Consider the following 23,457-nt stretch of genomic DNA (forward strand, 5'->3'; position numbering starts at 1 on the left):
AAAAGTGCAGTACAGTAAAATAAAAGCGTCATTAGATAAATTAGATGGCAAAATAAAAGGAATTAAGGAAATAAAACTTTGTAAGGTTCACTGTTGTTTAATTAAGGGCACGACCCGGGTTTCGTAACTTGGTTCCATCGTCAGGTGACTGAACCTGCATGCATCATACATTTATACACAAAGTACACAAGTGACTGTGAGGACATCTTTCGGAAGGTTTAGCTCTCGTCTCCTCACCCACTTTAACCCCGCCCTCCCCTGGCTGGTCAGATACCTATCCTCACAGGAAAAAACCCTCGTCCCAAATCAAGGCTGCCCCTTCTCCCCCCCCCTCTCCCTATTTCAGTCCATGTTTAACCCCCACCCCCGCCTTCCAACTAGTCCTTTTCCTTTCCGACAGATGTCCTCACAGTCACTTGTGTACTTTGTGTATAAATGTATGATGCATGCAGGTTCAGTCACCTGACGATGTAACTAAGTTACGAAACCCGGGTAGTGCCCTTAATTAAACAACAGTGAACCTTACAAAGTTTTATTTCCTTAATTCCTGTATGGAGAGGTTTCACAAAGTAAAGCCTGAAGTTATTAGTTACATTTTGGCAAAATAAAAAACTGATCTTACGGTATTCAGATGCTAGAATATAATAATATATTTAATAACCGTAAGATCATGTTATATTGAACCTCGCCGGATCGGTCCAGGTCCATATGTCGATGTTTAAAGCGGTGTAAACGTAGCACATAAGACATTTTCAAAAGTTCTTTTGATGATGAACACAATGGTTTATTAATTATTCTGATGTCTTTTAAAATAGCTTCGAAATTATACTTTGTGCAAACCACGGTTTTCATCAAAATTTGCCCAGCCGCCCTTTTTCAAAATGGCTGCCAAAAAAATAGCATGGCTTGTAAATTTTTTTCAAATAGTGTTTTGTGATTGTCTACTTGTAGGGAACCAATGATAAAAAAAATCAGAACAATTAAAATTGTCGAGCAACAACTTTTATTTGCATTGGGTGATTTGAAATGGAATGACCCTACCATGGGTAATCTTCGACCTGGAGACGCTGGCACTGGCAGTGGCACAGCAAGGGGGGTTTAGGGGGTAAAACCCCCCCCCCCCAGAGCCTAGAGAAACTTTTAAGTTAAATCCATTTTACTTGATTGCAAAAATATTACTTATAGAATAGTGTAAGGAGTAATATCCCTCAGAAACTCACTATTTATTTCTAAAATTTTTCTGGGGAGGGCCCCCATATCTCCCAATTACCCTGGTGGGTATGCAATACCCCCTGACACCCCTGTATTAGTTGTGCCTAAAACCCCTCCTTGCCTTAATAGGGTGGTTTCCTATTATTTTTTTTATTACCGAAATCGAAAGATTATTACTCCTGGAGTACGTATTTCACGCTTTTAGATTTTTAAATGACGATATCTATTTTTCACGATTAATTGAAAAGTGAAAATTTTAAAGTGCGCGAAAACGCGACGGCTAAGTATGAATGCTGGGAAAAGCCCGTGTGACGTCTGGCTGCTGCTGTGTGAGGCCACCTGGGTGCGAGGCTATGAATGCCGCTACGATGCAGGCTACTTGCTGCTGAGCATGGCGGTATGGTAGAGTACCCTGCTAGCTGGTAGTGCTTGGCTTAAATAAGTATTATTAATACGCTATCAATCGAAGGAAACTTTCCGACTATAGGCAGTTTTAATAGGTGATTATAAAGAGATGTTTCCCTGAGCTCTGTGCCTAATGCATGCATTCGTAATCTCATACGATGTAAAAACTCCTATCTACTCGTATAGAAACTAGGTCCCTGTGACGTCACGTGGAGTGGCATTGCATGGGCGCCAATCTGGCCTTTATCAAATGAGGATAAAATTGACCATTGCCATTCGTCTAAACTGGGATATCTAAAACGAAATAGTTTGTATATTATGAATACACTATACTCTGTTCACTTTATCTCTGCGGGTGAGCTGGTGTGGCGAAAGCAAGTGGAGGTGAGGTGAGGGGAGGGAAAGTTTCTCGTCATGTGACTTTACTTTTGCCAATCAGCAAACAGCAGGCATTGCCTCAGCCAGTCGCTCTCTCTGACCTCCGCCGAGTGAACATGGTGAATCTGCTTGTGGAGCAGTGTTGACAAACCTCACACGTTCTCCTTGTATGTGACTAAGTATGCCTTTCGCTAACAGTGCCTCATTCAGCGTGGTAGCTGACGATGTCATGTGCTTCTGTGAAAGGCTTATCCCCAATGACTTCCAAATGAGTGGGTATATTCTCTTGGCACTGTGGCCAAAATACCTGTGCCCAAGGCCAGATTGGAAAAATCGATTGTTTTCAAATCCATCTGGCCCAATGAAAAAAAGTTTTGGGACCGATCAAAAATAAGGCCTGAAAAATTTGAGACCTCTAGGTGAACTTCTGACCCTCGCTCAAATGCAATTAAGGGGGGGGAGGTCGAAATTAGAAAAAATTAATAATTCATGGTCATTTCCTATAGATTTTGGCGAGTTAACGGTCCTTTTAGTGCAAAAATTTTGTGCATTTAGACGTATCTGCCACCGTTAAGCCACAAAATGCCTAATTTGAGTCTGCGTCCGCGAAGAAAATATTCCAACGCCCACGCAGCGTCGTGGATACAAGAACGGCAGGCTGATCCCGTCCCCTCCCCGCTCGCTTCTACCCCTCCCACGCCTCGAATGCAGCAAAATTCATCCCGTGTGTGCTGCTAGGAGGGCGTTCATCTTTGATAATATAAATCGGAAGATGTTAGGAGGTAAAAAAAGGATGCGTAGTGAGACGACTTGTCTCTTATTTTGTGCCTCGTCGGCGTTAAACAAATCGATGTTACCAACTTTTAGAGAAGTTATGAAATATTTTTAGATCATATATAATATAAGCATAAGCAATATATCTACGACGCCAGTTGGAATACAGGAGAAACTGTCATAACAAAGAAAATCCACTCGGTGAAACCCAGAAACATGGAGACATCAAATTACTGCGATGTATAACAACTTTGAAACACCCAATATTACTTCAATACTTTCCAATAGTATTATAATTGTTTTATTTTAGTTTCCTAATATATAGGGTGTCCCATTTATCTTGACCACCAGAAATTCACCACCACATCTCAACAGTGCCTGAAAAGGTGGAGTGGAGAGGAATATATGAATCAAACTGTCGACCACCAGAAATAACTTTTTGTCCAGATGCAAATTCAAAAATGTGTCAAGCAAATGTTTACTAGCAGCCAGTGGGACATTAATCAGCATGATTGCCTTCTGCGTAGCTTTGTTATTTACAAAGATATGAACAGCGGTATGTCTTTTTTAAATGGCACCCTATACTTTTTATTCGGCAATTCAATTCCCCTCCTAAAGACTTATTCAAAAGTGTAGCACAGTGGACTATTAACATAAACACAATGTTATGAAAACGTAATAAACTCATCCACTTACCGTGGACAAGTTTATTACGACTGGTGTGCACTTTACTATGTTTCCATTAGTTCACTGTCAACGTCAGCAAGTAGTGGAGCAGTTCCAATACCCATATACCTGCACTAAGCACCTAGAGAGTCAGTCATTTTTCATGACACTGTTATTAAAGTTAAAAATTATAAAATATATTATTAAATGCAAATAGATGGCTAAGTCCTAAGAACACATATCTCAAATTCGCCCGGTTTGAGACAGGTATCTTAAACAAAATGTATTAGCATTAAAAAAATAAAATAAAAGCAAAAAAAAAACTCTCTGTTCGCAAATTAATTCTTCTCTTTCAGTTTTATGAACCTTTGGTTTTTAATTTCATGGTAAAGGTGAAAAAAATTAATCGTTTTTTGGCCCTCCTGAAAAGTTGCTATTTTCGAGATACGTGTTGTTAGAACTCGGCCATCGATATTACAAAATCCCTGCTGACATTAGAGTTGAATCTTCATTGCCATCAATGTAGTTTAACTTTAAGAACTTACTAAAAAGGATGGCATATTACAAGATTGCTAAATTTTTAGAAAACAAAATTTAACGTTATCATTATTTAAAAGTGTGTGTTGTCGTATAAATTTATTGTTACTCGGGTAAATTGTTGGTGCATATTTATCTCATTGTATCCAGTTTTTTTTTGTGCTTGACAATGTAAATCTGTTTTTCTGTTACAGAAAAAAGCCATAAGAATAATGACTCATTCTTCCTCAACCGAACATTGTAGGCCATTATTCAGGAAACTGAAAATATTGACTGTTTACAGTCTGTATGTATATAGAGTACTTGTACATGTCCACTCCAATCTCCAGTCTTTTACAATTAGATCCGACATACATGACCACGACACTAGAAAAAATAATCACCTATTTGCAGGTCAAATGAGACTAAATATAACACAAAATTCCTTTGCAAACATGGGCATTAAGCTCTTTAATCAATTACCTGAGTCTGCAAGAGGAAGCAACAGTACAAAATTCAAATCTGTTGTTCACTCCTGGCAAGCATCTAAATCGCTGTACTCCGTGAACGAGTTTTTTACTCAGGCAGCAGATATGGTTTTCTGAATAATCCTGTCTTTATTTTAAGTTGCAAATTGTAATTATATGAATGTACAATGAACTGACGAGGTCAAGTGTAACTATTTTACTTAACGACCAATAATAATAATAATAATAATAATTCTTTATTGATTCCAGGACATGTGGACAACATGTATAGAACAAGTCAAGTATGTACAACACAAAACATAAACAATGAAAGTAAAAATTAGGAATTCAAATGCAATGACATATACTCATCAACAGAATAACAAGGATTGCTCACTAGATACAAGTACAGTTTTTTCTTAAAGGTGCTCATCGAGCATATTTCCCTTAACTCTTTTGGCAATGCATTGTAAAAACTCACTCCAGCATAGACAGGGTTTTTACAATGCATGCTTAGATTATGGGGGACAATCCTGAAGTTTTTAGATGCTCTCGTGTTGTAATTATGTATATCACAATTTACTCCAATCTCGAACATGCTTTTGTATTGACAGATAAGAACAATGGTTGAAAAAATATATATACATGGTAATGTTAGAATACCCAGAGATTTAAAATGCTCCCGGCAGCTACTTCTACCAGAAATACCTTGAATGATCCTAATGGCCCATTTCTGGAGTCTAAAAAGTCTAGTACTGTGTTGAGAGTGGCCCCAGACCACAATTCCATATTTCAGCCTACTATGGATATACGCATGGTAGACAGAAAGGGCCGTGTTGGTGTCGGTGAGCGATTTGATCCTTCTAAGGAGGTAACATCCAGATGCCACTTTGGTACAAAGAGTATCAATATGAATTTCCCACGATAATGATTCATGCACATATAGTCCCAGGAATTTTGTTTCAGTGGAAGAACAAATCTATTATTATTATTATTATTAATTACGAGGAGCATATGAAAAGTGAGCCTAGGCATCGCAGCATGCAGCAGTACGCAAAATCTACCCACCTTGTTGTGTTGATTGGTCCTTACCCCTTGCTGTCGCATAAATAGTTTCTCATTAGCAACATAATAGGGTAGTTTCCTTCATCAAAGAAAACGAAAGGCATTGATTGCGATTCGTTACCCACCATTAGTGTATTCATTCTATGCGCAAATAATTTGGTTTTAAAATTCCCAGTTTAGACGAATGGCTATGATCAATTTTAACCTCATTTGAAAAAGGCCAGATTGGCACCCATGCGATGCCACTACACGTGACGTCCCAGGGACCTGATTACCAATGCGTGCATGAGGCATAAACTTCAGGGAAACATCTCTGAATAATTGTCTATTTCAATTGCACATGGTCGGAAAGTTTCCTTAGTTTGATAAGGCATTAATAATCCTTAGTTAAGCCAAGTGCTACCTGCTAGCAGGGTACTCTGCTACCAGCCAGCATCGCAGAGGGCACAGTGGGAACGAGACACCTAGGACGGGCTCGCGGGTTACACTCCTTGGGCAGGGACTGTAAGCGCTAGCTTTTCTCCTCTGCACCCAGAAGGGGAAGGAACAAGGAAGGAGACGCCGCCGCAATAGGAGCAATAGAATATACTCATGAGGGCCGTTCAAGTGGTTCAAGTGGTGGATTGGTCACTTAACTGGAAGCCTTTGTCTCTGTTTAGGTTCTTTTGGTGTATGTTGATTTGTATGGCTTCTTTGACAATTCGATCCCAGTAGTTGTCTGTGCGGCATAGCACTTTGGTACTTTTAAAATCTACTCGTTGACCGAGGTCCAGGCAATGCTCTGCCACCGCTGATTTCAGTGGGTGGAACAAGCGTATGCATCATTCGTGTTCCGTCAGCCTTTTTTCTATGGTGCGGCCTGTTTCCCCAATGTAAACGTGGGATGCTGTATACTCCCGACGTCTTGAGGCCCAGGTCATCTTTCGGTGTTCCGATGCAGGTCTTTATCTTGCTGGACGGTTTGTGTATCGCTTCTATGTTATGTCTCTTGAGTATTCGGGATGGTCATAAATGAGTGGGAGGGTCGGGCTTTATTGCCTAGGAGTGCCCCCAAGGACTCCCTGAGCTGGGTCTCAGGCCGGGCCTGAATGCACAGGACAATTGCTACCTCAGCGGTCACTTTCCTTCCCTCGTGTCGGCGTGAGCCGACGTCCAGTCGTCTGCGTAGAAAAGTTAGCGACAGCTATACCCGACGTCAGGTGCTCTACGTATGAAAATGCCCGTTGGCTCCACCCGACGTCCGGCGCGAAAGGGCTAATGAGTAGTCTTTATGAAAATGTCTTGTATGATGTTGGGCACGATATGGTGGAAGGTCTTAATATTAGTAAAATAAGACATTGCAATATCTCCACTGAGTTTTATCATGACACTACTCATTTCATTGTTACAAACAACATTTTCAAGTGTCATACATTCACACTTGATAATGTTGTTTGTAATGAGGAAATGCGTAGTGTCATAATAAAACTCAGTGGAAATATTGCAATGTCTTCCCTTAGCGAAAAAACTGTTAAAAAAAATGTTGAAAATTTCAACAGTTAATTGGGACAACTGTTGAATCCAACAGTAACTGTTAAAATCCAACTGTAACTGTTAAAATCCAACAGTAACTGATGAAACCCAATAGTAATTGTTGAAATCCAACAGTAACTGTAGAAGATCCAACAGTAACTGTAGAAAATCCAACAGTAACTGTAGAAAATTCAACAGTAACTGATGAAACCCAACAGTAACTGTTAAAATCCAACAGTAACTGTAGAAAATTCAACAGTAACTGATGAAACCCTACAGTAATTGTTGAAATCCAACAGTAACTGTAGAAGATCCAACAGTAACTGTAGAAAATCCAACAGTAACTGTAGAAAATCCAACAGTAACTGTAGAAAATTCAACAGTAACTGTTAAAATCCAAAAGTAACTGTTAAAATCCAACAGTAACTGATGAAACCCAACAGTACCTGTTAAAATCCAACAGTTTTTTCGCTAAGGGTTATTTTACTTATTTTATGAAAATGGATTCCAGAATGTCCTAGAGCTGCTCAGTGAACTATTTAAAAAACTTTTGCTCATCATTTTCAGTGGTATTTTTTTTTCTTTTCAAAACCAAAACAAAACCGTTGATCATATCATGACCTATAAGACGTCTAGAAGATGTCTTTTTGACCTTGGTGCTCTTCCTGGCAAACAGTGAGTGTCAGGCAATAACACATTCATGCATAATTGCTGAATACTTAAACATTAACTGATGAATTCTTGAATATTAAAATTAACAAATCAACTCTTTTGGTGCTAATTTCTAAACCGTTCGGATGTTAAGTACTGAGCATTACCTTCTCATTCAATATAAACTGAATTTTAAATAACCTTAATAATAGTGAATAGTATCAATTATTAGCGGATACTATGAATTTACATAAGGATGGAAAACCGAACTGTAAATGATAGTAATCCAAATTCACATTTATTGCAAACACTATATGTGACCTTAGATGCCCCCAACATTTTTCGTTTTAAGGCCTGTTTACACGATACATTAACACATACGAGTTAATGTATGTTTGCGTGAATGATTTTTGTGGACTGGAACGAAACATGTATGAATGCATGAACCAAATTAGAACAGGTTCTATTTTCTGTTCATGCATTCGCACAAGTTGGGTGGTTACACGGTGCATTTTGGCGTTCATTCTCGCGTTCATACATTTAGACATTAACCCGTACGTGTTAATGTACTGTGTAAACAGGCCTTTAGTCGTAATGGCTGTCATGAAGTATGTCACCATTTGAGTAACAATTCATATCGAGACTTGGATATGTACAGAGAAATTTATTTTCTCCTTTTTAGTTGGCGAGAAAATTTTTTTTTTTTTAAATCTATGATATTTTATAGCTGTTGTCATGCCTTGTTTATTATTTTAGCCATTAAGGCCATCTGTAAAGTTCCAATACGAACAAGTGGTCGGCCACTGTTTGTGTCCCTCAGGATCCTCACACTTCCATGTGTTTACATTCTCTCATGTGCCATGTTTGTGAAGTGTTATCCTTATTACTTCCGAGTTAACTCGGACTTTCACAGTCACAACACTAGATCAAAAAGTGACATTCACAGTTATCTGTATTCATTTAGCCAATGTCAGAAGGGACCATATCACTCGATTGCTGCAATCTACAATAGGCTACCCTCTGATTTGAAGTCCCGTTCCTCATCAAAGGTTTTTAAGAATAGATTGAGAAGCTTGCGATATAGCAAAGGTTATTATAGTGTTCAAGAATTTTTTAATGATATTTTATAAATGTTATTAGTGTTCAAGAAATTTTTAATGATATTTTGTAAATGTTATTATAGTGTTCAAGAATTTTTTAATGATATTTTATAAATGTTATTAGTGTTCAAGAAATTTTTAATGATATTTTGTAAATGTTATTATAGTGTTCAAGAATTTTTTAATGATATTTTATAAATGTTATTAGTGTTAAAGATATTTTTAATGATATTTTGTAAATGTTATTATAGTGTTCAAGAATTTTTTTTTTTTAATGATATTTTGTAATCTTTGTTTTGTGATTCTTTTATGTCTCTCTGTATCTTGACGAAACCCCTGGATAATTGTATCCCTACGGTGTTAATAAAATATTATTATTTTTATTATTACTTATTTAAGGTGGCTGAAGGTGATGGGTTGCCAGAGATGGTATGCCGGCATTGCTTTACGAAACTTATGGATTTCCGTGAGTTCAAGGAGATGTGCGAGAAATCTGCAAGATGGCTGAGAGGGGAATCGTCAATTGAAGCTTTTACGGTTTGTGGATTGATTACTTTATCCACAGTTATAAAAACAATTTTCATAAATTTATTTTTATTAAAATAAGACATTGAATATTTCGACTGAGTTTTATTATTACACTGCATATTTTGTCGTTACAAACAACATAATCAAGTTTAACAAGTCTTAACACGTTGCGTACCGGGGTATTTTAATTCCTAGGAACGCCGATTTGGAAATATGTGCCTATTAGGGCGTAATGGCTTTGGTTTAAACATGGTTAAAAAGCTAATGTTTAGAATATAACTTTATCCAATCAAACGTTATGATGCATCAATTCATTATGAATAATGAACAACAACTGAAAACGTACTAACGAATACGTATTGTACGCTTTAAAATTGTTTAGTTTGACGCGCCTAAATGACGCGAATCTTCGTCATCTCTCCCGAACGTTCGGGAAAAAAATGATGAGAATTCTCGCCATCCGTACACAACGTGGTAAAGAAAAACATCTTGGAGTAAAACTACATGAAACAGTTTAACTCTTATGCAACTGAAACACTTTATGAATAGGGTGGTTTCCTTCATCAAAGAAAACGAAAGGCATTGATTGCGATTCGTTACCCACCATTAGTGTATTCATAATACACAAAATTATTTGGTTTTTGAAATACCGGTTTAGACGAATGGCAAGGGTCAAATTTTATCCTCATTTGAAAAAGGCCATATTGGCGCCCATGCGATTCCACTCCACGTGACGTCACAGGGACCTAGTTTCTACACGAGAGGATAGGAGTTATACATCGTCTGAGGTTACCAATGCATGCATGAGGCACAGAGCTCAGGGAAACATGTCTTAATAATCACCTATTAAAACTGGCTAAGGCTGGAAAGTTTTCTTTGTTTGATAAGGTATTAATAAACCTTTTTTAAGCCAAGCGCTACCAGCCAGCAAGGTACTCAGCTACCCGCTAGCATCCCGCATCCTATCAGCGCGCAGAGCCTCGATCAAGGTCACCTCACAAGGCGGGAGGGGGAACCAGAAATGCGTCGCACGGACTTTTTCCCATCATTCCTACTTACGCGTCGCGTTTTCGCGTGCTTGAAAATTTTCACTTTTCATTTAATCGCGAAAAATAGATATCGTCATTTAAAAATCTAAAAGCGGGAATACGTACTCCAGGAGTAATAATCTTTCGAGTTAAGCAATAAAAAAATAATAGGTAACCACCCTATACCCTCTCCAAAAATAATGCCTACCCTTAATTCATGAAACAAAAAAGAAGAGTAATTTCAAAATTAAAAACATTACCTGCTGCTGTAACTGAATGAACTGTCGCCCTTGACACCGTCCAAGGAGTTAATTTAAGATTACGCCTAACTCATCTCTCATCTCACACTCATCATCTCTCCGGAACGTTCGGGAAAAAAATGACGAGAATTCTCGCCATCCGAACGCAACGTGTTAAAAGGGTTCCTACTTATATATGTCTTGGGGCTTGAAGGGTGTGAATGGGGGTGAGGGTGTGAAAGAAGACAGTGAAGGTTTGCGTGGTACCCTCACCCATCCTGGAGCCTTTCTTTCTTTCCCCCCCCACCCTGCTCCCATTCCGATACCCTAAAAAACGACCCTTCCTCCCCACGGCCTTCAATATCCTCACTTCTCGTCACCCAAACCCCATCCTTCACGTTACCCCCTCCCTTCAAGCACCAAGATGCATATTCAAGACTCAAATCACCGATGGCGGCGCTGAAAGCAGTGACGTAATATGCCAGTATGGCTGACGCATCGAGGATATTGTTGTGATGTTAACATAGGTGTAATAGCATGAGTTGTCGAGCCACTGCGATAATTATAAGTAAATATCTAAGAAGATTTTCTTGGCTTTGAGGAGGTGTTTCAATTCCCACGGACAACGACAAATAGAAGTTAAGATTAAGGAATTAATAAATTTCAGCTAAAATATCCTCTTGAAGAGAAAAAGTGCAATATGTCGGTTACCCCGAGTGCATTAAACAAACAAACGACCGTCGCAGTGAATGATAAATTGTAGCAAAAAGGCATTTTGCATGTTTATAAATGCTTAAAATAAATTACTTGCAACGTTATGATGGCTCAATGCCAAAAATATAATTAGAAAAATCAGTAAATTCCCAGAAATACCAATGATTTGTCAACGTGGTTCCCTCAGGTATCCTCGGAGCTCTACTTCCCAATTCGGCCAATTGTTGGCGTATTGCTTGTCTGGATTCTCGAATAAGGAGGAACTCTATAAGACTTGTTACACTTGATAATGTCGTTTGTGACGAAGAAACGCATTGTGTAGCAATAAAACTCAGTGGAAATATTGCAATGTCTTATTTTAATAATATTAAGAACTTCCACCATATCGTGCCCAACATTATACAAGATATTCTATTTGGACCTTTATATTTAATCTTGAATCTGTGTCTTGGAGTGCAGGTCTTGAATAAGTTTTTATGCAACTTTTGCTAATGCAAGTTTACTTTTGCGAACAAAATATACATTTTCTCTCTGTATCATTGAGTACAATACAATATGGTTTATGTTTTAGGCCGTTTTCCAATCCACGTAGTGTGCACTTACTCCCTTTTGTTGCTGAATTTGTACGTTTACGCTAAAAAAATTATATAAAGCCTAATATGCATTTTCTGAAACTAATTTTTTTTTTCATTGACTCTCAATACTTACGGGTATGTTAAAGCATGATTGATACTAAAAAATAGAGACAAAATCTATAAGAAGCTCAAAAAATAAAAGCCATCAGTGCAAAATAAGCCCGGCCGATAGATCGGCCCTTGGCACTCTTCGCATATACTACCCGGGCCGTTAGGTATATTTTTTGTTTGTCTACTATTCCATAAACCCCCCGAAAATATTTTCTGGCTACGAATTGGTAGGACTCTACTTTACATACAGTGAGTCCTCGTTCTATGTCACCCAGTTATTTCGCGATAACGTCACGAAAATTTTGAGACCGTCATTCGTTTATCGCACCTTCGCTTCGCGATAACGTCAAGGCTTTTAAATTTCGCGCAAGAAAAAAACGCGAAGCGGCGGGCATTACAGGTTGTTCGTTTTGCGGGCGGTAATACAGTCAGTCTAAACGAAGTGTAAAACGGTGCGTTTATTTTTAATTGCGACTACGGTTTTAGCAAATTTTCTGCTAAATGAATTCTTAGGTAGGTGCGCAAGGTTTTACTTGACATAATGGTTTTCAGGAACCTAAAAAGTTATTTAAGGAATTTTTCCGTGTAGAACTCGGGAGTTTTTGTCGTCACTTTTTTTGCCGTGTTCACAATAATTTTGGTTCCTATAACTGCGATGTTTAAGCGATGATGATGCCCAGGCGAAGCTCGCCCAGGCGACCACCATAGCGAAGCCGAAAAGCAAATGTAGGAATATACAAAAATGGAGAAGGATTTTTCGTCAGTGCTGCTATTGTCATTGATGAAGACAGGAACACGTATTTATGCCATAGTTTGGCATTCCCAACGTAAAAAATGCCCCAGGTATTCGCATAGGAATTGTGAGGTCTAGGAGCTGATATTCACTTTTTACATTGTTCCTTATGGGATATTATGTTTCGATTAATGTCATTTCATTTATCGTCACATTTTTCAGGAACGGTATGTGACGTTAAACGAGGACTCACTGTACATTTTTTTGCATTGTATTTCAGGCTGATGTGGGAGAATATGTTAATCATAGTGAGAGACAGACTGGCAGTGCAGACTGTGGAGAAGCCAATGAAGAATTCAGTGAGGGAGCAGAGGTGTACGTTAAGTGTGAGCCGGTTGAGTACGGAGATGAAGTAAGTTGACTGATGAATCCCAGGACACTAGTCCATACGTGAAACGCCTCCATTGAAGAATACACAGAATAGAAAAAAGAAACTTACCACCCTGGTAATAATAAAAACGAGCGTGCTGCACCCGCTCCCAGCGGGCTTCCCCCGCTCTTTTCCATGCAGGTCCACATAGGGATAGGCGCGTTTCTAATTTTAAAATGTAGAAAAAAAGGCAGGGTCTTATGCACAAATTAATTTGGAATTTTCATGTACAAATTGAGGTCAGAGGACCTCTTTAAACACAACATTGGAAGTGATTACACTATCCTCTGTTAAACGCACATGATGACTCATACTTACGTATCAACAGGAGACTGTGGAATCAGCCGCATTTTGATAAAAGTTATTTAAAGAATGCGAGATATTGTTGCAAATGAACAAATGTATCAGTTTGTGCGCCGTTAACGTAAGGAATATTTACAGTTTTTTTTTTTTTTTTTTAATTATTTAAAAACCAATTTAACGAAACAATACCAATATATAGGAAATAAGATATGCCGTCGCATGTTCTCTGATAAATTCTGTGCATTTTGGTACCTCATTTGTAGAGTTTGGTTGCGTATAAGTTGAGAAAAAGGTATCTATACAGTAGAAATAATATAGAAGATATTATTATGTGTACAACCAATTTCCTGCTGTTTTTAATGCAGCACAATCCCGATTATACGAGCTAATGATGGGGAGAGATAGCACGAATAATCAGAAAACACAGATAACCCTAACTTTCACTTAAATATCTTGTAATGTTCATAGAGAAACAAAAAATATGTTATTATTTATACACTTATTCTGTTATTTTAGAGTGCTTCCCAGACTCATTGAGAGTTTTCTTTGCCAGACCGCAATCTTTTCAGCAGCGATAACAAGGTTTTACTCGTATTATTACGGCTCCATATAAGAACTGGTTTCGAAAACCACGCATCGGCAGCTGCGTAATCACGTACATAGAAAAGTGGTTTACATGAATGCTTCAAAACCACTGCTCAACGTCGGAAACTACACTATCAGGCACAACGCCACATAGTCGCGTCTCACAAAAGTTGCCCGGGTTGCTACTACTGCGGGACGAGTACCTGTGATCACGGGGCGTGGTTGCGCACTGCGAGGCTTGGAAAACAGGAACACAGTGCTCCGTTGATTGCAGCTAGCACGCGAACTAAGGGGAGTTGTCAGTTGGAATGAAAGTTGTCTCGGTACAAGGCTCCTCCTCGAAATTTCGTTTCCACATTTCGTTTATCGTCACATTTTTCAGGAACGGTAAGTGACGTTAAACGAGGACTCACTGTATAAGGCAATGTTTCGGGAGATGACTTGTCTCCCATCCTCAAGGCTGTGTTACTTTACGGAAGTCCAATTTCACTGCGCTACATGCTCCATGCAAGGACTGGTTTCGAAAAGCACACATCCGTGGCTGCGTGATCACGGTTATAGAAAAGTGGATTGCACGAATGCTTCAAAACCACTGCTCAATGTCCGAAACTAAACTGTCAGGCACCAATAAACTTGGCATGACGCTGTTTCCCGGCCGCTGTCGTGGAGACAGTAAATATTTGTCCTTGAATACGTGAAACTCTCCAAATACCTCTGTTAGCGATATTTACATAGAGAAATGAGCTGTTACGACTCATTCTCAAAGGAGAGCACCACATAGTCGCGTCTCTCGCACAAGTTTTCCGGGTTGCAACTGCTGTGCGACGTGTATCCGCGATCGAGGAGCGTGGTTGTGCGCTGCAAGTCTTGGAAAACAAGAACACGGTGCTTCCATGAATGCAGCTAGTGCGTGATTGCTTCCGTTTTACGGGATTCTTACGGGAATAAAAATCCCAGTCTATCCTAGCATTAATGCTGTAATTCCAATGGTTTTGTATCAATTATTTTTAAAAAGATCGCAGAAAAAATTGAGCAAGAGTGAAAATCATGCACGCATAATCGGCAACCCGGATAAACCGCAGCCGGATAATCAGGAGAAGATAGAAAATCATGCACGGGTAATCGGGAACCCGGATAAACCGCAGCCGGATAATCAGGATAAGAGTGTCAATCATGCACGGATGATCGGCACCCCGGATAAACCGCAGCCGGATAATCAGGAGAAGAGTGAAAAATCATGCACGGATAATCGGCAACCCGGATAAACCGCAGCCGGATAATCAGGAGAAGAGTGAAAATCATGCACGGATAATCGGCAACCTGGATAAACCGCAGCCGGATAACCGGGAGTCTTCTGTAATTAACCACATATAAAAGCGTGTACACAGATTTACTGTACAACTAAGGAAGGTATTAATAGATATCGCAACGTCTGCTTGCCAATGTCATCAACAAAATATATCGAGCATGAAGAAAAAGATGTATTTATTGCTCGTTCTCATTCAGTATTAATGTTAAAATCCCTTTGTGTAATTTCTGAGTAATGGTTTTATTGCTTTAAAATTCTCAAAAAAAAAAGTGTACCACTTTTTCCGCGTGCTATAGACCAGAAATTCAGAAAAATCGGAATAGCAGAAACCCTTTGGTCCCAAGCTTTCCGGATTCAAGGTCCTCAACATTAATAGGATGGTTTCCTATTATTTTTTTATTGCCTAAATTGAAAGATTATTACTCCTGGAGTACGTATTTCACGCTTTTAGATTTTTAAATGACGATATCTATTTTTCTCGATTAAATGAAAAGTGAAAAATTTCAAGCCCGAGAAAACGCGACGCGTAAGTAGGAATGATGGGAAAAAGTCCGTGCGACGCATTTCTGTTTCCCCCTCCCGCCTTGTGAGGTGACCTTGATTGAGGCTCTGAGCGCTGATAGGACGCAGGATGCTAGCGGGTAGCTGAGTACCTTGCTGGCTGGTAGCGCTTGGCTTAAAAAAGGTTTATTAATACCTTATCAAACGAAGAAAACTCTCCGACCTTAGCCAGTTTTAATAGGTGATTATTAAGACATGTTTCCCTGAGCTCTGTGCCTCATGCATGCATTGGTAACCTCAGGTGATGTATAACTCCTATCCTCTCGTGTAGAAACTAGGTCCCTGTGACGTCACGTGGAGTGGCATCGCATGGGCGCCAATCTGGTCTTTTTCAAATGAGGATAAAATTTTACCCTTGCCATTCGTCTAAACCGATATTTCAAAAACCAAATAATTTGTGTATTATGAATACACTAATGGTGGGTAACGAATCGCAATCAATGACTTTCGTTTTCTTTGATGAAGGAAACTACCCTATTGGGCCCTCATTTGTATTGTGATTATAGTTTTGTGACGATTTTCATTGTTGAATTTTTTAGGCTGATTCCAAGGGTGAGATGGGAGTATCTGAGTCAACGGGAGAGCAGTGTAATGGTGACGCCAGTGATGAGGAAGCTTCCAGACTCACAGCAGACTCGACGCTCACCTCAGATCCGTTGGCTCTTAACAATGTGGTGAGTACAGCTTGCTGCGCACCAGTGCTGTAATTCAATCCAAGCATACCACCTTAACTCTTTTGAGACGGCGGAGTTTTCGTCTTAGCATGACTGCTGTACTGAGCCCCAAGAGACTCTTCCTTCTCGTGGTACGGAGCATTTTTGGAGAGCGTTCGTTAAGAAGGGTCTTGCTGAACCTTTTTCGACCCCTCCACGCTGGGACTTCGCATTATACCAGACTCCGACATTAGTTGTGCTCCCTCCTTTCTGGGTTTACGACCATACCTGCGGCATTGGTTTGCGGTCAACTTATGCATTCCTTATATGTATTTAGCTAATGGATAATTGTTGCTTTCACGTAAATTGCAGACTTTGAATCAAATTCCTCATTTTTTTCTGAGCAGTGTCATATTTTAAGCGAAGTTGCAACGTAAATATTAACGCATTTAATGCAGCAACAATTTCCATGTTGATGTTTATACACAACTCGAGATATAAGTTAATATTTATCGTAGAATTTCGTTTAAAAATTGTAAATGCTGCTCAAAAGACAAATAATTCAATTCTTAGTTAATTTTTCTTGAGAAATGAACAAATATTTATTTCGAAAACTGACTGGATAAACAATTGTACGACCGCTGACCCTTACTGCTATGAGGGGTTATACCTGCTCCCGGATTCTGAGAGTAAATCCTAAACCCCATAGGGTTGGGTCCCGAGAAAAAGACGACGTAAACCCGAAACTGTCTTAAAAGGAGGAGAGCTAGAAAACTTATATATACGGCTTTCGTTCTCCTGGCCAGGAAAATCTTACACGTAAATATACGACCGTCGTCTCCCGGGTCAGGAAACGTCCACACGTATATATACATGTATAGTAGGGAAAACGTTAATAGGAGGATAAACTTAAAAATAAGGTCTCCTAAGTCATTGCATCGCCGCATGAAGCACTAGGCAGTAGTGGATGCAGAAAAAACTCTAGGGGCAAAAGATGCCTTGAGTTGCCTTCACTTTTATCGTAATAAAAAATAATCAGGTCACATGCGAGGTATAAGAAGGTTTTAATAATAATAATGATTATCATTTTATTGGTCAATAGTATTCAGAAATACAGAGACCTCGTCAGAAAAAGGTAGTACAAAATTGTATAAGAGAAATCACATACAATCAAATACAGTAAAACCTCTATGTAGTGAACCTCTTTACATCATAAACCTCCATACATCATACCACCCTTACGGTCCCGTCTGATTTATATGTAAATTTATAGGCAAACATCTTTGTAGTGAACCTCTTTATATCATAAAACCTCCACTTATCACTTATCATGCATGTTTGTTTAAACACATAAATATAATGGTTTAAAAGACAGTAGTGCCTTTCATTTCCAAAGGATATGAAAAAATGGTGCCTATCACTAAAAACCTCTCTATAGTGAACCTCCATGCATCAAATTTCCCAAATTTTGGTCCCCATCCATTATGATGTAAAGAGGTTTTACTACATCAAAATACAATGTCATCAGTACTATGTGTGAAAAATTCATCGACAGAATATAAAGGATGAGAGACAAGCCAATTGTGCGTCACCCTCTTAAATGTAGACGAACTGGTCATTCTGGCTGTAATGGGTAGGTGGTGGTGGTGGTTAATGTCTAGATCAGGATATTAAAGTGTTTATGTAAAAATACAAGACAATGCCTTCTTATGATAAAAAAAGTTAAAATCGTGGTTCTGCATGTTTGGCAATACTACAATCTGTATCTGCCACTGGCGCTAGGCGCAATCAGCCAACACCACCATGTTCCTTAGTTCCTCCACTACCACTTTCAATCACCACGAAGCATTGCCGACCGCTCATTGTTGGCATAGCAGCCTGAAGCTTCCCCTCAAGTCTCTGTGCAGTCGAGAAATTTGGTTTGTCGTACGATTTTTGACCGGTAAAAAGGTGGCAGCTATGGACATCAATGCCCAATAGGGTAGTTTCCTTCGTCAAAGAAAACGAAAGGCATTGATTGCGATTCGTTACCCACCATTAGTGTATTCATAATATATAAATTATTTGGTTTTACAAATACCGGTTTAGACGAATGGCAATGGTCAATATTATCCTCATTTGAAAAAGACCAGATTGGTGCCCATGCGATTCCACTCCACGTGACGTCACAGGGACCTAGTTTCTACACGAGAGGATAGGAGTTATACATCGTCTGAGGTTACCAATGCATGCAGGAGGCGCAGAGCTCAGGGAAACATGTCTTAATAATCACCTATTAAAACTGGCTTAGGTCGGAAAGTTTTCTTCGTTTGATAAGGTATTAATAATCCTTATGTAAGCCAAGCACTACCAGCTAGCATGGTACTCAGCTACCTGCTAGCATCCTGCATCGTATCAGCGCTCAGAGCCTCGCCCCAAGGTCACCTCACTTGCTGCAGTGGGAGGCAGAACGACGTCACACAGGAGTTTTTCCCAGCTTTCATACTTAGCCGTTGCTTTTTCGCGTGCTTGAAATTTTTCACTTTTCATTCAATCGCGAAAAATAGATATTGTCATTTAATAATCTAAATGCGTGAAATACGTACTCCAGGAGTAATATTCTTTCGATTCAGGCAATAAAGAAATAATAGGAAACCACCCTTTTGGTTGAAGTTTATGGTGAAAAATGTATGGATGTTGAAAATGTTCGTAAGTGGAGGAAGAGTTTTCGGGTTTCCAGCCGGGTCATAGGGGTTTTTCAGCGCCGACATTTTGAGGGCGAAGTCTGCCATCGTTTTCAGGGTGAATGGATTAAACCAAGATGTGTCTGTTAGGGTGGGCCGAAAAAAGGTTTTTTTTCCTGATCTAATTTGCCCTGTGCGGGAAAGTTGAGAAATGATATAAGGATCTCGCACACAAAATTTTTTTCAAATCGGATAATATTAACCACTGCCGCCCGAGCTCTAAAGTTTAAAATTTCGCAAAAAATCAGGCTGATTTGAGAATCAAACGGCTATGAAGACGAATTTTATGAAAATACGGAATAATGGATAATATAAAAGAGTGGATACATGTTTATAGTTTATAAAAATGAAATTTGAAGTTTATTTGACAAAATCTATGGCTCAAACAATGTCTATGAATTAACAACAAAATTACAGTGTAGACCACCTGCACAACACAACTCATTTTTGCCTATAATAATAATAATAATAATAATAATTTTATTGGTCCCAGGACTTTACATTGTAAAATATAGGACATGTCATACACAAAAATAAATACATACACAATCAAAATCAGAATCAGACACTTCTGTGGTAGGCAGATTCCTCTAGAAACTGAGTTGTGCTATAATAGCCTTTGTTGACTAGAAAGAGTTTAAGATTCGATTTGAAAATTGCCCTTGTAGAAGCTTTTTTTAAGGTTGGCGGCAGAGCATTATAAACCTTGATAGCCATGTGAAAAGGGCTCTTATTGTACATTGCCGTGGCGTGGCAGTACATATGTACATCTCCACTATGGCGAGTGGAGTGTCCGTGCACTTGAGCATTGGTAGTGAGATCTTTTATATTATCTTTGACATGCATACACAAGTGGTATATATACATAGATGGTAACGTTAGGAGTTTTAATTCCCTGAAATAGGGTTTGCAAGATTTCCACGGGGGTATCTTTGCTATATACCTTATACTTTTTCTTTGAAATGCGAAAACTCTACGAAATCCAGGCGACGATCCCCAGAAAATAATTCCATAGGACAAATGGGATTCAAAATAACCATAATATACCATTTTTAGAACATTTAAATCAACAATATCTACCAGATTTCTCAGAACATATCCACTTTTAGCCAGGGTTGAGCATAGGGCATTGGTATGGGTCTCCCAATTTAGGGAATCATCAATAGCTAGACCTAGAAACTTGGTGCTATTTACCCTCTCTATGGGCTGACCATTTAAGAATACCTCTAACTGAGGCACTTCCCTCTTTTTTTTAAATTGAATGTAATTCGTTTTCTTAACATTTACAGAAAGTTTATTAAGGTTGAACCACTTTTCTAGGAGTAGTAGTGAACTCTCCAGCTTCGTTTGCAGCAGCTTAGGATCCCTGTGGCTCATTGCTAGAGATGTATCATCAGCATATAATACTATATCATTGTTTTTAATAAACCTCGGCAAATCATTGATGTATAGTAAGAATAAGAGCGGCCCCAAAATACTGCCCTGTGGTACCCCTACATTTATTATTTCTATGGGAGATAAGTAGTTTGTAACAATGTTGTTGATGCCTGTACCCTCAACCTCTACCATCTGTTGCCTATCCTCTAGATTTGATTGCAACCATTTATGAACGATTCCCCTGATCCCATAGTGCTCACATTTAATGAGAAGGATTTTGTGATCTACTGTGTCAAATGCACGAGAAAGGTCATTGAATATACCCACCGAGAATTCATTCCTGTCCCATGAGGTCATGATTTTTTTCAGAAAGCATGCAATAGCATCATTGGTGCTTCTCCCCTTTTGGAATCCAAACTGTTCCATGTTTAATAATTTGGATTGGACGACATAGTTCATAATCCTGTCTCTCATCAATAGCTCAAAAATTTTAGATATATTAGTCAGCAAGGATACTGGCCAGTAATTTCCTATGTTGTCCACATCACCTTTTTTGTGGATCAGTTTTATTTTAGCTATTTTTAAATAGTTTGGAAACTCACCCTTATTAAAGGACTCATTTATTATGAAAGCTAAGGGCTTAATTATAGCTTTAGAGCATTTTTTTAGGATGAAGGAAGGAATATCGTCTATCCCAACTGATGGTTTGTCTTTCAGGCTATTTATGCACTTCAATACCTCATTTTCTGTTACCGGAAAGAGGACCATAGAGGAGCACATGTGTTGACAGTGCCCCGTACTGAATCTGTCACTACTTATTATCGAGCTATGTAATTGTAGGGGTACAGTTGCGAGGTACTTATTGGCAAAAATTGCCACTTGTATAGGATCGGCCAAGTTTATCCCTTCCCCATTTTTTATTGTTAAATTCCACTCCTGTTTACCTTAGAGTTTGTTGCCTTTCTTACTATTTGCCATGATGTTTTGGCCAAATTTTCAGCTTGACTGATAAGTCTGCTGTAGTGAGCTTTCTTGGTTTGAACTATAAGGTCCCTGTATGCTTTTTTGTAACTCTGAAAGTAGTTACTATTGAGGTCGTAGCCCTTCTGCCCTTTTCTTAATTGACATAATTCCCTAAAATTAACGCTAGCAGCCCTTATTTCATCTGTCACCCAACCCTTGTTACTCTCATGACACTTCATTGGCACTAATTTTCTGGGAAAGAATTCCTCAAAGATGAGCTTTACATTACTAATGAAATACATGTACATGTCCTGTATACACTTCAAGTTGAGTAATTTGTCCCAGGAAGTCTCACATACCTACGTTTCTAAAATTCCATTTTGGGGGCTGAATCGCAGGATATTTGACAGCACTCCTTACCTATTCTTACCTAAAATCTTACCCTTGCCTTACTTAAATCCATTAGCTTACGACAAGCTGCTTATCAATTTTTTTCTGGAAAAAAAACCGTAAGAAACGGATAACTCTCTTACTTTGTGCTACCATGGAAGCAGGATACAACAAGGTGTAACAGTAGTTAGTAGTAGTTGAGAAGGAAATGAAATTACTTGTGGAATTAAAACAGGAGACGGGGGCCTAAACAAGCATCTAAGCAACATTACTTGGTTAGAAAATCAAAATTAGGATGTAAAATAGTATACTACAATCTATGCAACTCAACGTGGCTGCTAAGTTTCTAATATCTCGTTCAAAGACGAGCAGGCTACGAGTTTTTGAATGTTGTGTGTGAAGGTAAATCTTTTTTGAGCAAAATTTGATATAGGTGTTTAACCTTTTCCCTGCTAAAGATGTAAATATACGTGTAGACGTTTCCTGACCCGGGAGATGAAAGCCGTATATTTACGTGTCAGATTTTCCTGACCAAGAGAACGAAAGCAGTATATATACGTTTCCTACCTCTCCCCCTTTTATGACGGTCGCGGGTGTATGACGTCTTTGTTTCAGGACCCAACACTGCGGGGTTTAGGATATAGCCTCGCAATCCGGGAGCAGGTACCCGGACCCCTCGTCTTTTATAAACCCCTCTTAGCGGTAAGGGACAGCAGCCATACAATTATTAATCCAGTCAGGTTTCGAAATAAATATTTGTTCATTTTTCATAAAAAATAAACTAAGAATTGAATTATTTGTCTTTTGAACAGCATTTACAATTTTAAACGAAGTTCTACGATAAATATTAACTTATATCTCGAGTTCTGTATGAACATCAACATGGAAATTGTTGCTGCATTAAATGCGTTAATATTGATCTTAGAACTGCGTTTAAAATTTGACAATGCTCAGAAAAAAATGAGGAATTTAATTCAAATTCTGCAATTTACGTGCAAGCAAAAATTATACATGTGCTAAAAACATACAGTGAGTCCTCGTTCTACGTCACCCCGTTTAACGTCATTTCGCGATAACGTCACGAAAATTTTGAGACCGCCATTCGTTTATTGCACCTTTGCTTCGCGATAACGTCAAGGCTTTTAAATTTCGGGCGAGAAAAATGCGCGAAGCGGCGGGCGTTGCAGGTTGTTCGTTTTGTGGGCGGTAATACAGTCAGTCTAAACGAAGTGTAAAACGGTGTGTTTATTGTTAATTGCGATTACGGTTTTAGCAAATTTTCTGCAAAAGGAATTCTTAGGTAAGGTTTTAGTTGACATAATGGTTTTCAGGAACCTAAAAAGTGATTTCAAGGAATTTTTTCTTGTAGAACTCGGAGTTTTTGTTGTCACTTTTTTCGCCGTGTTCACAATAATTTTTGTTCCTGTAACTGGGACGATGTTTCAGCGATGATGATGCCCAGGCGACGCTCGCCCGGGCGACCACCATA

At 38.9% G+C, this 23,457-nt stretch overlaps 2 protein-coding genes across 6 annotated transcripts in view; one reads left to right on the top strand and one right to left on the bottom strand.

Annotated features, from left to right (window-relative positions):
- Window positions 1-23,457, bottom strand: part of LOC124172999 — a 248,523-nt gene that overhangs the window by 154,585 nt on the left and 70,481 nt on the right. The window lies entirely within an intron of this gene.
- LOC124172998 overlaps window positions 1-23,457 on the top strand; it is a 73,832-nt gene that overhangs the window by 8,420 nt on the left and 41,955 nt on the right. For all 5 annotated transcript variants that reach the window (XM_046552531.1, XM_046552530.1, XM_046552532.1 and 2 more), the window contains exons 2-4: window positions 9,146-9,283; window positions 12,955-13,086; window positions 16,402-16,536. In XM_046552531.1, the coding sequence (XP_046408487.1) occupies window positions 9,146-9,283; window positions 12,955-13,086; window positions 16,402-16,536 (405 nt within the window). The remainder of the gene's footprint in view (window positions 1-9,145; window positions 9,284-12,954; window positions 13,087-16,401; window positions 16,537-23,457) is intronic.

The sequence above is a fragment of the Ischnura elegans genome, assembly GCF_921293095.1.
Source record: "Ischnura elegans chromosome 13 unlocalized genomic scaffold, ioIscEleg1.1 SUPER_13_unloc_3, whole genome shotgun sequence".
NCBI lineage: Eukaryota > Metazoa > Arthropoda > Insecta > Odonata > Coenagrionidae > Ischnura > Ischnura elegans.